At 32.5% G+C, this 18,521-nt stretch overlaps 1 protein-coding gene across 1 annotated transcript; it reads left to right on the forward strand.

Annotated features, from left to right (window-relative positions):
• Window positions 1-15,797: 15,797 nt before the first annotated feature.
• On the forward strand, window positions 15,798-18,188 carry LOC116425595 (uncharacterized). The gene is made up of 2 exons (XM_031973542.2): window positions 15,798-15,988; window positions 16,065-18,188. The coding sequence occupies exon 2, from the start codon at window positions 16,101-16,103 to the stop codon at window positions 17,433-17,435; it is 1,335 nt and encodes a 444-aa protein (XP_031829402.1). The 5' UTR covers window positions 15,798-15,988; window positions 16,065-16,100; the 3' UTR covers window positions 17,436-18,188.
• Window positions 18,189-18,521: the final 333 nt, after the last annotated feature.

Below are 18,521 nucleotides of genomic sequence, written 5' to 3' on the forward strand. Positions count from 1 at the left end.
TGATGCAGAATTATTTTGGTTTAAATTAAATAAATTCAATTTTTTTATTTGTCGCTTCTAATACACATTTGTAGCAGCATTGCATCTGAAATATGTTTAACAATGTCTTTGCTGAAGCAAAGCACCAACAACAATAAATAGTTAACAATAAATAATGTTACGAATTTTTTTTAATGAATACATGATATTTCATTCAAGTACTTGATGTGGTGGGTTCGATGAACACCTCCCCTGATCTTCTTAGGGTTAAGACGGATTAAAGAATAAACAAGTCTTGTTATAGTTTTCATTCTATTTGAAGAGTAATTGGGTTAGAAAGGGAGTTTTCGTGTAAAATAAAGTGGACCTTTAAAAATATAGTTTTGTAAAATATGTCTGTTGGTGTGTAAAAACACATTTCGTCTTTAATTTAGATAAGACAACTGTACATGAAGTTTATGTTTTCCTCCATAAATTACTATGAGTCATATTCGCGGTAAATTGAAGTTGTTTTATTTAATAAACGGACTTGAACAAGAGACACGATGTTATTCTCCTCCGTAACAATACCAGGCTCTGCATTGCAAAGAAAAGTTTACGGAAGTTTAACAATAGAAAAGTAGTGGAGCAGGTACAGTGTACGTATTTATGACCTTGTGTTTAAAAATAATCTTTTATTATTGAAACTTTGGGGACGTAATAAATAAAATTTACTATAAGTTTAAAATTAAAATTATTTAATGGTTTTAATGATGATCACTGAATGTTCGAAGTGATTACCTGCAAACATTGACACTTTCGTTAATATTAGAATTTACATATATATTCTAATATAATCTGAATCATTAATGTAAAATCTTCTTAATTTTTCTAATGACATCTAATAGATTATATGTGTTAGCGAATAGTAATTTTCAATTAATAGACACTTAAATACCGTGTGGTCAAATACAGTTGTTTATCGAGAAGCACCCTCGTTTTTTCCATGTTGTGGTCAGATCTTTTGGAATATTGTTTTTATTTTTAAAGCAACGCAACGTTGGGCTACTTCTTACTCTCAAGTTTTACTCAATTGTTTTATCTCCTTGCTTTATAACAATGTGCCAGATAGACGAGGATTTAAAATAAAATTTAACGACTATAAATATTACTTATTAATTCTTTTAAATTCAAATTAAACACTATTCTTCTGTTACCAATAATTATACTGTACTTTAAAGCAAACAAAGACAGAATATGCTTTGAGTTCTTCCCTTTTTTTAATAAATTTTTAATGTCAAAGTAGTTGTATTGTAAATTGGTACTCACAAACATTATTTTACACCGGGAAAATGAATTTTTAATTTAGGGGATATGGCTATCGAAGTCTTAAATATACATCTTTGCTACAACTAATAGTTGGAAGTATTGAAATACCTACTTATATAGGTATATTAATCTGTGACAGGTCTGTTTAGTTTCACTTGTCCTTATTTAAGATAGCAAGTAAGCTATTAAGTCTCTCATGAATCCTGCGAAGGTTGAGTGGCCTGTCATCTGCCTTCGACAGCACTTACCACACGTTAACGTCAACAGGTAGGTACTTAGTCGTAGGTGTAAGTTTTGTTTACATATAGAATATTTTTAATAAGTTTCTAATAATTTTTATGATTGTACGTATGTTTTACATGGTTTTACATTAATATTCTTTTATCAGTGAATAAACTTTCTGTATTTATAAATAAACTTTTAAAATGATTTTTACCACACAATTTTATTATTTTACATTACTTTTAAATTATAATTATAATGTGTTAATATTTTTATGTAAAGTTAATATTTTATAAAATGACTGAGTGTTACTTGCAGTTACAAATTGTTAGAAGTACGTAAATTTATCGTCATTATATCACATTTATTTTTATTTTATTATACATATTTAGTGAAGTAAACAATTATTGTATTTATCGGTCTATTTAGTTTTCCTACTTCAGAAACTGTGCAGTTTGCTGTATCTGTTTAATCCTTTCACATTTCCTTCTTTATTACAAGTGGTACCTAAAACAAATACAAAGTTGAAGACAAGGGCTGCATCGTTACGTCTGTCGACTTTCGACTAAACAGGATTGTGTTTATACAAATGCCATGAGCTCAGATGCAAGTTACAACATAGCTAATTAAAATTGACTTTCGCACGAAGTTTTGAAGTTTCATTAAGAGAACTCGGTATTCCCTTCTTTGCTATTATAATTAAAATTTCAAATTTTTAAAATTCCATTGGATAATGTTAATTAAATTGTTGCAATGTTCTTCTACTAAAAAGTAACGTAAGTTAAAATTCGTAAATTACTTTTACGTGAAGATTATACTTTATTTTCGATAACACCATCATAGTTCTTTATACATTATGATTTAATATAGTAATTATACCAATAAACAATGTACACAATTCTCGTTTATCTTCATACAATGCTTGTTCTCTAATAATTTTCTTATTGTCTAACATTTAAAACCATCAATAAAAATTACAATGATGAGTATATATTTTAAATTTATATAACGTCATTTGTTTGTTAAAACTGAATAGGTAATAGTGGATTTCGTTTATGTCATACTGAAAATTTTTAGACAACCATTTATTTTCTTATACTTATTAATGAAAACAAAAACTGAATAAGTATTCCTTTCATTTTTTAAGTACTTTTTAATCAAATATGAAATATACATGTATAAGATAAAAGATTCAAGATCTGAGATACAAGATACAAGATTAACACTTCCTTAAACATCAGTAATATTATCACACTAACATATTTTCAATCCTTATTTACTCCATCCGTGTTCCAAAGGAACGAAATCCACAGCTCGGTTACGCTGAATCTTAATTTATTAAAGTACAACTAGCAGGAGCGATCCCCATGATTCCAATTCCGATTAAAAACTGTCCGAAGTTCTTCATTCATTTCTCATTGCTTTCAGAACTTTTGCACCATCTTTCAAATTTTCCATTAAGTTGATAATATTGCGCGTACGCGATTTCGTTTCGTCGTTGTAATTCCGGTTTTAAAAATTGCCGGGAATATTACTTGCAAACGTATACTGAACAATTTCATCCGGTATCTTCGAAGATACTCCTGCTGTCAACCGTACTCCGTGGCATTTCTGTTTCTGCCGCCATTTACCGAACATGGTGGGGTGGCTGCTGCTGGGATTGCTACTTCCGAATACCAGGGTGGGAACACCACGGAGAGGCCAAACGTATTTCTACATGTACGTAGCTTGTACACACGGTATACGCAGACTTCCACTGCACCGTGTGGTAAGTTGGCTTCCAGTTCCACGCGGGATATCGGGTGATCGCTGGAACTCAAAGGTCTCGCAGAAAGTATCGATGCGAATCCTACAAACTTTGTGTAATCTAGAGCACATGTATCATACGTATATCGACTTCGTTGATTAATACCTAAATGATTGCGCATCGAACTTCACTTCTTACACTTACATATCTTGAAAGAACTTCTGACCTCAAAGATTTTCTTTTAAGGTTCTTTTCTAGAGCAATTTCGGGGATTTTTTTGAAGGATTGAATGAATGTATACTCTTGAAGCTTTTAGATGTTCCATTCATTTTGAAAGTAGACTAACAAGGAAGGTTATCGAACCCGGAAATTAAAAAAATTAGGAAACTTTGCGTGCAAGTAGATTAAATTAAGTTTAATACATTACAATTTTCTTTTCATGTCGAATTTCTCTTTGAAATCAATCGAAAAGGGTTGGTGGTGGAGGTATTTCGAAAAATTTGAACCTTTTGAAACATTATATTTTGTAGTTTTATAAACATGAAAGAACAATGTACTTTTTCTTTAAACTTTTCTGTTACGTTATCTTTTATCGTTCTCAAGATAATCCACAGGAAAGAAAAATTTGCATTTTTTTCAAATAGTGGTTTCATCCTTTCAAAGTGAAATTCGACACGAAAAAAGATCGGAATGTATTAGGCTTGAGTTACTTTACTTGCACACAAAGTTTCCTAATTTTTTTAATAAAGTTCAGAGAAAAAAATTAAAATATTTGATTTAATGAAATTCACACGAAATTCGTGCAAATTATTTTAATTATTTTGTTTGAAATTGTTAAAAACTGTTTTAATATCCATGAAATCTCTTTGATGCTAAGTAGAAGTTATTATTTTTGAGAATATTGAAAAAGTAAGTGCCTTTAAATTGGTCATTAATAAAGTTTAATAAAGTCACGTATGTACTTGATGAGAATATTTTTCGTTTTGGTATTCATATTTGAATGAAAGCGAGTATGGTGGCTGGAGAGCGCACCGCACGATGTTGCATAAAATGGTTTGCTATTTTAAACATTCCACGAATATTTGAGCGTATTATGAATACTTCAAAGCAGAGCCCTTCTTGAATTCCGATCGTCAGTTATGCGGATGCAATCGAGCTTGTGATAAGCGATGTACGAGCACCTAGTAAATTAATAATATGTAACGTATAGAGACGTCCGGATATGATTAAATTTCTGTAGGATTACTATTTTTCATTTCTGTTTGTCTTTGATTACGTGTCCTGTATTTTTAAATGAAAAATATAATAAAATCAATAAATATGGGATGAAAATTATTAATTTAAGTCATATATATTTTATTTAAATATTATCTTGCAATAACGTTTATTCGATATATATATATATATTAGTAGATATATATATACTAATAAATAATTCATCGATTATTATGATGTAGAGACTTTTTTCTATAATTGTAAGTTTACTAAATAATACAAATAGTTAATGTTTTCATTCCTCTTGGATTTTGACTTTTATCTCCTACTATGTGTTCTTATAAAGTATATTTCTTAATAACATTGAAATTTAGTTTAGTAATGTGCACTATTTTTAAATATAATGAATGTCGAATTTTATTTCTATACCATAAATTATTGCTCAAACATTTACTTATCAAATATACAAATTTAAATTAAAAAGGGACCTTGTTAAAAAATGTAAAATGTCAGTAGGCTAAATATTTTGAAAGTTTATATCACTATTCTGTACTCTTATTGTTAAAAAATTCTTCTCTTTAACTAAAACATTTAATCAGAACATTGATGAAGCCAGGTCAATAATTCAAACAACGATGATATTTATCTTATCATTCAGATTTTTTAATCAGTTGATACCATCTAAACACAGCGATTTTACTATTGTATATTTTACATATCTGGATTTCCTATTATTTTATTCTTCGTATTTCATTACCAGGAAATGATAATTTTGTCTTCATATTCTTAGTGTTATAGCAATTTTTATTATTTCTATTTTCAATTCCAATTATTTTTGCACGTACGTTAGTATTGTAGATTGAGGTGCAAGAGTGGCGAAAGAAGATTGTGAGGTGATAAACTACAAGCGACTTGGTAACCACAGGAGATTTTGTGCAAATTTATGAGCATAAATTCACCCCTACCTCCTAGTTTCCATCTTATTGCGTAAGACTTCTCTATTGTTGATAATTAATCGTCCACGGTCACGGCTGGTAACACCTAGTCCCAGAATCAATGTTTCTTTTGGTCTCGTTAATTTAAAGTTTAATTAAAACCACGTCAATTAATCAGAATTCTGTTTCGGCTCATTCTCTGCCACACGGAAAAAGGGAGTGCTCGGCCGGGTAACTGTCAGTCGCGGTGGCCTGTTGCTGCTACGTGACAAAACGAGCAATTAAAAAGCCGTCTCTGCTAGAAAATTCGTTACATAATGATAGTTGAGTGAAGTTTTCCTAGAATATTCGAACTTTCATCATACTGATAGCTTCGCCGTCTTGGACATCGTTATTACTCGATTAATGAAAGTGATTTAAAAATGATTGTTAAGATTTTTTGAAAATATTAGTGATGTTTTATACTATTACTCGAAGGTTTACTGTTAGAATATTTATTTGAAGGAGTTCCGTGAAAATATTGTGGGTATAGTTCGTTTCAAAGAAATATTCTTGGAGAGTCCAAAGGCTACAATCAAAAAATACTTTTAAATTTGTATGGTTTTTACATTAACATAATATGTTGGAAAATATAGTATACGAAAGTTCAACTTCTTTCCCTAACTTGAAACATTTTTCATAAAAAATTATTAGGTAAATAAATAAAAGGAAGTTATTAAACAATAATGTTTGCAATTGACAGGTTCACTAAATTTTTCTTTTACAGTATATACCTTAAACGTTAATGTTAACAAGTTTCAGTTAACAAGTTGAAAAGAAGTTTACAGAGTCACAACTATTTAGAAATTGAGAAACAGGTTTTTTCACGTATTTGTATAGTTTAATATTCTGAAGACATTACACATCAAATTCGAAGTAAAAATTTGAAGAATTTACGAAGTTATAAAATTTCGATTGAAATAATATAGGTAACTTGGCTGTTTTCCTAAAATTTCAACCGAGTATAGCCGTTTCAAAATGTTAAAGCGTTAATTCTCTTTGACACATTTTCATAAATTGCTAGTTTAAAATTCTTATAAAGCAAACTCCGTATATGTAGAATTTCAAAGCATCGACGACGGTGTAACATTTTGAGATGAAACGATCTAGACAGCTTGTCGGTCAACTGAAACTTTAATTACGTTTTTTCTAAAAAAGTTACTCTTTTCTTCGCAGTGGGCACGAGAAATCGAGTACTAATTGCACTTCAAATTTTTCTTGCAGAAAGTCTAATAAAATCCTGTATATATTAACGACGCCTTTTTCCCTCTGAATCTCTATTTTTCAATTAAAACGAAAGAAAGCGGATTTTGTCTCAAGAAAAACAAAATTTTTTATTTAATAAGTTCAACACAATTTCCTTGTTTCTTAAAGTTTTGAAAAAGGACCAGTATAATAGAAAACTAATGATGTATTTATTAAAAATAAAACAAGAACTACAAACGTAGTTAAGACTGGAAGAAAATTTTGACTTAGGAATTCTGATACTTATGTATTATATGGACTACCTTTGTTTCTAGAAAATAACATATTAATAATAACACTCATAATAATGATAACAATAATTGTTATTATAATAATAAAATATTGATAATAACGGACTACCTTTGTTTCTAGAAAATAAAATGTTAATAATAACACTCATGATAATTATAACAATAATTATTATTATAATAATAAAATATTAATAATAACGGACTGCCTTTTGTTTTTAGGAAATAAAATATTAATAATAATACTCCCAATAATGATAATAATAATAGTAATAAAACATTACTAATATGTTATAAAATTAAATAAATACTAACCCAGACATAACTAAATGACTGATCAACGCTATCTTCAGTTAGAAAACAAAGGTGACCCATATAATACGTACCAAAATTCTGACTTGACTGCTTCAAAATGTTATACGAATCGGAAGATAAATAATTTTTATCAATTTGCTGCACTGTAAGACGTTCAGAAAGGTATCTATTTCCCAAGATTTCATAAGATGTTCGTATATCCCAAGAATACGGAGGAAACCGTTTAACCAATTATTAAAAGTTCGAAATAAGTTTGCTCAAGTGTGAGAAACCGTTCCGGGGAGGGCTCTATCGGCAATAATTACGCCGTCTAGTACGTCCAGTAATATTAACAAGTTCGCCGTCGTTCGTGGCCTCGGAACACAGTTAATCGAATTATCTTTGGTACCGTGAAGTAACGGAGCCGAAGGGGGTATGTAGAGTGTGACCTCATTAATACGTTGCTTGGCCGAGAAGTTAGATGCGTTCTTGGTGAGCGGAAATAAATTTCACCAGCTACGAGGGCCTCGAAGTTTCTTTGGAATTGTTTTATAGCACCCCGCGGACTTTAACGCTTTTCTTCCCTCTCCCAGGGATTACGCGTTCATTGCGCTCTTTCGCTTTACGCTTCCCCGTTTCTTGACTTACAGTTATACGCGGCCACGTTCCGCCCCGTGGAAATTCAACCGATCGATCACTGGTAAATTGGATTTTATTGGACGAACGAATATCGAGTTTGATCGTTGAAAATTGTCCGGCAATTGTGGCTCCTCTTAATTAATAACTACGGCAATTTGTGGTTCAGCTATTATTCATTATATTCTGAACTTGATAGCATTTTTCCTTTCTTATTTATTTCCATGGCAAATATGAAGTGCTTGTATGTTTTTAATTATTATACGACAGATTTGATTTAAATTGTTTTTAAAATTTCAATGGTTATGGTAGAAGTTGACTTACACGAGTAAATAACATTGAAATAGCTTCTTGTTTTTGAAATTTGAAATTCCTTTTTAAATTTTAATGGTTGTCATAGGATCTTACTTAAATGATTAAATACTATTGAAATAGTTTTCTAAGGTATTTTTTGTTATTCGTTTTTATTCCTTATTTTCTGTCGTGTCAGAAGAAATTTCAATGAATACAGATTACAAATTGTATTTAAATGCCACTTATTTTGACGGTATTTCTAATGGCAGAATAAAATTGATGCTTACATTCATCATTTGACAGACATTAAAATGTGAAATGACATAATTCTGGTAATTAACTGTGTTTGAGAATGTGAAGAATTCGAACAATTTGATATTTTATTAAATAGGTCAATTAAATCTTAATAGATTAAGTCAAACAGGTAATTTAATTAGTGATAAGTAATTCGATCAAATAATAATAATTTATCAGTGAAGAAAATAAACATTACTAATTTTAAGAAAATGTTACTTACATAAGATTTGGGTTTTTGTTCTAAATGTTCTTGTCTTTTATAGTTTGTCTAGTCTAGAATCATTTATTTTATGTAATTTTGTGCTAGAATTTTGTTGTATCCCTTCTTCCTAAAAATTTTTCCGTTATTATTCTCTTAATACTTTTGTTCCTAAACGAAATGAGTTTTTAAAATTTATTACTTAGATTAAATTTTCAAGTGCATGGTTTATGGTACACTTTACTAATCATTTAAATTAATAGTTTCATAATTTTTGTAGCTTAAGGAATTAAGAAAAATTAACTTTCTGAGAGCAAATATGGACTAAATAAGTTACTGAGTTGAGCACTTGAAGATTAACTTTAGCTTTTCCAATAACAGATTGTGCTTTAATTAACCGCTCTTTAATAAAAAGAGCTTTGAAGTAATAAAAAACTTATAAAATTATCATAAATAAAAACAATACATATATTATATTAATACAAAAATATATACATATTTTTTCGAAAGTAATAAATAATTATATTTTACAATTTACGTTGTATTTCGTTCATACAAGTTTATATAAACAAAATTGTTACTGTATAAAGAATATTTTGCGTTCAGTTATTCACGAAATAAAGTAGGCCAATAGTTAAATAATTATTAAATTTGTATTATTTAAGTAGAAGCACATCTCCGTGAAAAATTGTGGTTATTGCAAGAATTATTAAACAAATGAAAGGTGGAACACAATGTCTCAATTAAAAAGTAATGAAATTGGTCAAGTGTCCTACAAAATAACTGTTATTAATTTCTAGAGCAATTGCTGTTGAATGTTTTCGTTAAAGTTTCATTATTTTGAATTTAATTGCTTCGTTAATTTAAGAGCAATATAGAATTTTTAGTACTAAACCTGATTTTTCAATAACTCCGGCGAAAATTTATAGTCGTTTATTTTTTATCAATCCGATTCATAAATGGATCATATTTGAACTAGACGACAAGAATTGTTTTTATTCACTGGCACATGTGTGCATTTCAGATTCCTCTAAAATATAGCTCCTGATTGAGTATTACGAGATTTTTCTGGGAATCATATGCGTGACAGAAAGTTATAGTAGTTGTATACAATACTATTCGATTGTCAAAAGAAAAAAAGTTGTTTTTGTGAGATTTCAAATGTTATAAAAATAAAAAATTTGTAAAATCGTTGTGGAACCCCACTTCAACGAGGTAAGTTTTCTTGATTTTTATACATGATTATAAAGTGTAGATTTTACATGTACAAGTACGATAGATTTGTATATCTTCTTAATAATATTATTTTTAACATTATTGATTTACCAAAATTATCATTATATAGTGATCCCTGACGAGCCCCAAGTTTATAGTGGGGCTACTATTATTATAGATATTGAAAAGGTGGATCTTCAGTAAAAAGAGAATTAGAAATAAATATATATGTATTTAATGAGATAAAGAAACAATATGGACAACACGTAAAAATACAACTTAGTACCACGAAGGCCAACACACGACTCTCTATCACACACAAAAATGTTCTTCTCCGCTGTTTCTCACCAAAATGTACCCCACGCACGCATTCCCACTTGTTTTTAACACACACCCCTATTCGCTCTGTCTTTCTCACCCTTGCACCCTTCTCACTCGCATTTTTCGTCCATAGTCAAAATTCACGCAGTCACGTACACGCTTTTCTCACGGTCCAGTCGCTCAATTCCAGACACTCTTCCTAGTATTCTTTCAGCCACTCGAGATTTTCTAAACGCAGTCACACTATTTTCCAAAAATCCCGGCGCCGGTCCGTCGCAATACGACCTGGTCGCCCTTACGCACGCACAACAAACCATTCATCCTACAATACTTTAACCTACGCTAAATAATTCTAGATCCTACAATTATATTTTCGAAAAACGTTCAAGCAACGACGTACTTTACCAACTTTAATGTTTTGGATCTTTATTTACCTATTTGACTCTGTATCGAATGTATTAGTCGCATATTGATAAGTACAAAGTGGAGAGAGCTATTAAAAGAAAGAAATTGTGACTTTCACATTTCCAAAGAGACGTCACTTATAATAAAATTGATATGGCCAAGTGATGCCAACTTCATTATTCAATAATGTTTATTCGAAATATTTTCCTCTTACCATAAGAATAGTATACAGGTTGCATCAGGTAAAAGAAGCTACTTGGTTTAATAAATAGCTCCGTCGTTTTTCTTGACACGGAAACTGTTAATGGCATAATTTGAATACGTTCTGCATACAAAGTAATAAAATGAAGCTGTACTTATGGTTGAAAGTTAGTATTTGCTAGGGATAGGTAGTAAAGTGGTTACTTTCGTACAACTTGAAAGCAGGTAAATACTTTCACGAATCACCTTAATCCGTGATTATATAGTACATAATACACTTGTTAAATATTGTTTAATTTACTTTACTTTATTTACTTTATTAGTTTATTTACTTTCCTTTATTTACTTTCATTTATTTACTTTCATTTATTTACTTTATTATTTCCTCTCCTTCCTTTTATTTCCTTGTATACAATGAGTCACAGCCAAAATCGTACATCACATATACGAATACGTTTCGTCTCGTGAAAAAGTTCAGGAAGGATATGGGGGAAAAAATATCATGAATCTATATTGTAAATGTATCTATATTTATTATGTAGTAGTATCAAAAGGAACAAAGTTGTCTAAATATAAAAAAAACAAAGTTACTATAATTCAGCCTGGAAAACGTCTCACAGCTAAAATCGTACATTTGTAGAAAAGTGACCAACAATTTGTTTAAATTAAAAATTAATATTTTGTTGGGTGCCCACGACTACATTCTACCGCACGCAATCTATTTGGCATAGATTTTACCAATTTTTCAGTAAAACTGGGTTCAATTTTTCTCCATTCCTCCATTAATACCCTTTTTAAATCATTTTTATTTTTAATAGTATGTTTCCGGATTCTAATCTCTAATTCATTCCAGACGTGCTCTATCACGTTCAAATCAGGTGATTGTGGAGGTGCGTTTAGTACTTTAGGGCAATTATACAGTACCCACATTTTGGCTACATGCGATGTGTGTTTGGGATCATTGACGCTATAAAACTTAAACGAATTCTGTTAATGTGTAATGTAGGTCAATGGACCAAAGAAATTGTTAATTTTATGTATCTGGTTTGTAAGGCCAGATATTTATTGTAACTTGGTTGCACTGGCGTACTGAATAAGTTTTGAATAATTAACAAGGCTTGGCTTGATTTATCGGACTGTGTGTCCCTTTATTTTGTTGTTGAAAATACTTGTCTTAATACTATGATGTTGCTGTCTTGATGAACTCTCGATAATTTGTACAATCGAGCGTGTCTTATACTAATTGTGGAGATGAGGGTGTGTACTGTTTCGTGTGTATGTTAAAAAGTGGGAAATATTTTCGTCCAATGAAGTTGTTGGGGGTTGAATCTGCTGTCTTGTGGTCACGCCTTGTAGGGTAAGTCGGACAGGTCAAGTCAGGTATCGTCAGTAGGAGTGTGGAGTACCGTTAGGGTGTCGTGAAGCTAAGCCGTCCTTTGTGTATTGAAAATGTCTGAATTTGTTTGTTTTATGGTGTCTCGAATGGTTAGGGTTTTATTTAATGTGTCCGGGCCTTTTTCTCTATCGTAAAAACTAAATGTTCCTTGACTATGCAAACGGGACGATGAGGGTTATTTCTTAACTGTATGTATTCTTAACAAATTCAAAATCCCTAATTTTTCGGCACTGTCCCTCAAATTGTTTTTCAAAATATTTATGTAATCATATTTATTCATGTTACCTTCGATAAATGCTAAGTTACCCACTCCGGCAGCGGACATGCAGCCCCAGACCATTACTGATTGCCCTCCATGTTTTACGGTACTGTTTAAATTTTGTATTTTAAACTCCTCATTTGGTCGACGCCACTCCATAATTTTTCCATCTGAATGAAATATGTTAAATTTACTTTCGTCCGTAAATATAGTTTCTTTCCAAAAATCAAAATCTTTGTATATATATTCTCTTGCGAAATCTAGTCTCTTTCTTCTATTCTTCTCGTTTATAAGAGGCTTATTCCGAGCTGTACGACCGTGAAAATTATGTTTTCTGAGTATTCTTCTTATTGTTTCTGGATTTACACTTTTCCCTAAATATGTTTCTACTTCATTAGTAAGTTTAGATGCATTGATCTTCGGATTCTCTTTAATTTTTCGTACTATCTATCTTTCGTCGTACGCGTTGAACTTTTTGTTTGGAGCTTTTCTTGACGCATTACTTATTCTATTTTCGTTTTGGTATCGTTTTACAATATACTGAACAGTACTGGCCCTTCTACCAATAATCTTCGCAATTTCACGATAGCTTTTTCCGCTTTGAAAATTTCTTATAACTATTTGTCGCTCTTCTATCGTTGTCTGCTTCATTATTACTATCTTTCTCTTTTTTTTCAACTACGAACCTTACGACGCTAAACGACAACTGCGAATACGCTAAACAATGTAATCTTTCATTTGTTCCATAATTTTCATTTGTTTTCAGGGATTCCCCTTGGGGAATATTACAAAATATATATACTGTACGATTTTAGCTGTGAGACGTTTTCCAGGCTGAATTATAGTAACTTTGTTTTTTTTATATTTAGACAACTTTGTTCCTTTTAATACTACTACATAATAAATATAGATACATTTACAATATAGATTCATGATATTTTTTCCCCCATATCCTTCCTGAACTTTTTCACGAGACGAAACGTATTCGTATATGTGATGTACGATTTTGGCTGTGACTCACTGTATGTAAAATTTACGTTTCAGTGTTATAATGTATACAAGTGAACATTGTATTACTCATATTGCATATCTATTAGGTTGTGTAATGAAACTGTCGGTATGGATGATTCCATTGCTATTGAGCAAACATTATAATAATGCTTACTTTTTAAAATTTTCCATTGAAAATATTTATCTATGCAAACTGAGTGTTTTTTGCGTATAAATTGCATGCAAATGTAATCTAATAAAGCAATTTCGATTCACAGCTTGCAAATACTAATTTTATGGGTTGATCTTGACATTCACAAGCAGCAAACTTTATTTTTATCGTTACAAGTTGTATGCTGCAAGAGGTAGACGCTAACTGAAAAGAATTTGAATTAAGTGATCTTTGGATGCAGAGTGGAATATCAAATAGGTTCCGATAAAAACCGTGTAAATACCAATACCTTACTCTATACATTGTATAAGTAACGCGGAGATAAATAAGAATTATCAGTAGTGATCATACATAAGTCTTGATCATACATAAATAATCGTGACATGAAAGTAGCTATTATTAGAAGAATTTTGCTTGATGTTTGCTCGAAGAGTACTCAAAGTTCTGATTTTGTTCGAAATTGCTGAAAAACATGAGGCTCAAGATGTTTACTCCTGGTTCTAAAGAGATTCGTCGAAAACCATGGGAATGTTAAATATTTTTCAAGTTGGACATTTTCAAACAATAAATATATTTTGCAAGTAACTTCTGATAGATAGAAGTTAGTAACATAAGTGTTACTATCAAATATAAGCTTAATTATACAACTGTTTTCTGAAACGTCCACAAACTACATCCAGGGGCGTCTACGCTAAATTTAAAATACCGGTGTTTTTATGTTATGTCTTCGTAACAATACGAGAACTTCGGAGACTAAACCTTTATGCTTCAGTTTAGTCGTCAGAAGGATTTTGAGAGCGACAGGTCGTGAAGTTATAAGAATTTTATGTTGAATAAGCTATTATTTTATACAGTAAAAAAATAAACGACACGAACTTATGGGACGAACTAATACTATTGTACAATACCGGTATGACGTCATACCATTATTTTCTTTGGTTTTAGGTATTATATGGGTTTCGATATAACCGTCTTGGCCGTACACCGGTGCTAACACATTCGCAACCAGTGAATTTCTCGCTTTTTTAACACTCATTGCTGGTGAAAATGGAAAAAAATCTCAAGCTAATTGCTGCACATGTCCGACGTCACAACAGGGACAAAAAATGGAAAATTTATTTTGAAATATTAGTTTTAATAATTAGTTTTAATTGTAATAATTTGTTTGAAATGAAGAACTTTCTGTTAAACAAGTCGCAAATGGAAACGATCAGAAGAATAAAATATTTCAAAAGTTATAAAATTTGAAAAGACGCGAATTCATGTCAGCAGTCGTGAATGTGTTAACCTCTTGCGGACAAGGATCTTTTCAAATATTCAAAACCTTCAATAGAGAGAAGTAAATTATGCATCAAAATGATACACGCTAAAGAAAAAGAGAGCTATGAATCGACGTGTCGTTATTCGAATAACTAAATTATATGTTGCTAACTTCGTATCCCGTAATAAATAATTTTTTTTATCAAAATAAAAATAATTTCTATAACAAATTTACTCTTTTAAATTTACTTACTATATTATTAATTATAATTTACATTTATAAAAATTTAAAAATTTCATTATTTTCAATCTTAAATAATAATTTATTAATTTTTAGAAATTTATTTATACCCCTATAATTTTATTACTTTACGTTTAATCATTTTATTATTATTAATTTTAATTTTATTCATCAAATTAAATTATTAAATAGATCAAACAAAATGTCGACATTCGTCTTTAAAGGCTAATATTATTCCAGTTTTAATTTCCAGGTCTAACACCGGCATCAAAGTCATTCCGCAATTAAGTCTCCGATCACATCACAAACGATTTGATCCAACCATAATTACGCAAGCTCTACCTCGTATCCGCAAAAAAATTGAGAAACCATTTCCCAGGGAAATGAAGTGGTCGCTCTAAATCAAACAATCGATGCCAGAGAAGTTCGTTCGGAATATCTCCGCGGTTTGGCCGGGCGCGTGGTTTTCGACCGCAAAACTTCGAGGTGCTTGTTGCCACATTTTTCTGAAGTCGAGCATGCACGCGTAGCTCGCGCGCACGCGCGACAGTAAATTTTCTCCGCACGCACGCGCGCAATCGTGGTCTAGTTTTGTCAGTGGAGCATCGTAAATCACGCACTTCGTTTCCTCGTCACATCTAGAAAGTATGTCTGACAGATTTACAGGATGTATAAATTACCAGAACCGGGATGTTTGTCGAGGTCGATACTCTATTGACTCGTCAACTCCCGCCCGTTGCGTTACACCCCTATCGGCTACGTAGCCGACGTTACGCCTAAGTCTTGGACGTCTGTTTGTCTGTCTAGACGTTGACAGCGTAAGCAGTGTTTGCCGGGGAATCATTCTCGATTGCCACTTCAGACATATCGGTACGCTTATTTACGATAGCGCGAGACAACACGCACGGACCGAGTACCGTGTATATAAATTTCGTTTTGCGTTCAGGATACCGGCTATCCAGAGACTGCGCTGACCGTCGATATGGTGTCGATCAGCTCGGATTCGGCTCTTCCCCATTCGGTCGATTTGGAGTCGCACGGCTGTCTCATGGGTGATAAACCAACCACGCCTCTCACCGATTCCGACATCGATAAGATCGTCGAACGGAAACTCCACTCGAATAACTTCCGTGTTTTAAACTGGAGTTTGGATAGTTTGGCCGAGACGAATGGTTTCTTAGGGTCATACTACATCCTCACCGTCACGGTGAAAGCCGACGACAAATCAACAGAGCTGAAGTTCTTCGCGAAAACACCACCGCCTATCGGCTCTACGCAGTACAACTTTCTTATACAGCATAACACGTTCAACAAGGAGATAACCGTTTACAATGACCTAATACCTATGATAGGCAGAGGGAAAGGGCTTAAGTGGGTACCGGACTATTATCTTGGTAAGAATAACACTATAATAGTGCTGGAGAATGCCATAGTGTCCGGTTACGAGACACTGAACAAGTATGTACCATTCGACGTGGAGCACTGCATTTTGACGGTAAGGTCGCTTGCGATTTTTCACTCGAGGTGCTTGATTCTGGACGAAAAGCTGCGACGCAGTACTGGTCAAACGATTATGGATTACTTCGGACACGTGCTGGTGGAAGTGGGCTTCCTGGAGAATGATCCACTGGCACGGCAGTATCGGTACGCTTGCTCTGTTGCTGCTTGCGCGTTGGTTGATTTCCTCGAAGATATCACCGAGGATCAACGATCAGTGCTGAAGAAACGCATTTCCAAGTGGATCGAGATGATGCCAAAGTTGTTGGAGTCGTCGACCAAGTTCAGGAATCTGATATGTCATCGTGACATATGGGTGAACAATATTCTGTTCAAGAAGGACTCCACTGGGAAACCAATCGGTTGCTACATAATAGACTACCAGTTCATTCGATATTCCCCTCCAGCGACGGATTTCATTCTCAGCCTTTATCTGAACACTAGTCGCGTCGTTAGAAAGGAGAACTTCGATTTTTTCGTCGACGTATATTGCGACACGATGCAATCCGAATTGGCTTCGGAAGGCTTGGACATGCAGGAGTGCTTACCTCGCGCGGAATTCGTTGAATCGTGCCAGCAGCTAAGGAACATGGCGTTGATCTATTGTATCATGAACTTGCAAATAATGTTGCTCTCGAAGGAAGCGGTCGACAAGTACTTCGCAGGCAGCATGGATGGAATGGAAGACGTGATGTACGGTGACCGGAGGGTGGAACTCGTGCTGAGCCAATGCCGCAGCATGAAAGCTTATCAGACACGTCTTATCGACATATTAGAAGAAATCAAAGAGCACTTGCCCGATAACCCGGCAAATTGTTAGCCGCCGGGAAAGAATAGGGATACAGAATGCACTTGGAGTGTCGTCGTTTGTACCTGCATTACGATCTATGATAAAGGTCTTTGGAACCGAGCCAGGAAGAAGGCCGGCCTCGTTTCTGGATTTGCGGATGTGTCGTAAAGTCTCCGAAACGTGCTAGAGTTCGCAAGAAAGGCCACGCGTACCAAGGTCAATCAATAGTCGCGTCGAGTCTTGACTTTTTGCTGTAGAACAGCTTGAATCGTAGTGTTTATTTCACCAATGTGTCAGAAATTTGTCTTGAAATTATTTTCTTTTCCTGTAGTAGAGGATTTACTAAATTCAAATTTCACCAACATTATTTCATGAAAGTTTATATTAATTTTGATTAAAGTAATTAGGTATACGAATGCGTATTTTAATTGTCTGTTTTCAAAGTTCCAATTTCAAAGGTATATATAAATGGATAGCTGTTGTTTTTAATGACAATGAAATAAAATGTACAATAAATTCCATAAACATAAGCTTAAAAGCTTTATTATGTATTAGCGAATTAATATGGTATAATAGAACAACGTGAATCATTGAAGCCTTGTGTATACAAATTTGGTTCTGAATCAGCCTTTCGGTTAGTGATGTGTACAGAAAAAATTACACGTGATTTACGGGATGAAGCTTTATTAGGATTTCTGCGGATAATTTTGTAAACATTGTTATCAATTTTATAGATACGTCGATTGTAAAGTTATTAAGAAGTAAAATATCTTAACGACATTATACATGCGTGTCAATTTATTTCGTCAAGTCATTTTGAGAGTCTGAGTATACTATTATATGCTTCGTGCATATAAGTGTAATAAAATTGTATAAATAAAATTGGGTAAATATCTTCGGTATTTACGATAAGTTAAAAGCATAATAAACCATTCTATAGCTGTAGTCCTATCTTTCCAAACAGTTGAACAATATTCCTTGCTATATAATTACACCGATTAGTATTAACAACATAATAATGCACAGCAATAGATATTTCGCAATCGTCTCATTGGTTGACAGTTCACTTCTGACTTATTTTCTCTTACTCTCTAGAATATAGGAAGTTTCGAAACA

Source organism: Nomia melanderi, chromosome 13, assembly GCF_051020985.1.
Source record: "Nomia melanderi isolate GNS246 chromosome 13, iyNomMela1, whole genome shotgun sequence".
In the NCBI taxonomy this organism is placed as follows: Eukaryota; Metazoa; Arthropoda; class Insecta; order Hymenoptera; family Halictidae; genus Nomia; species Nomia melanderi.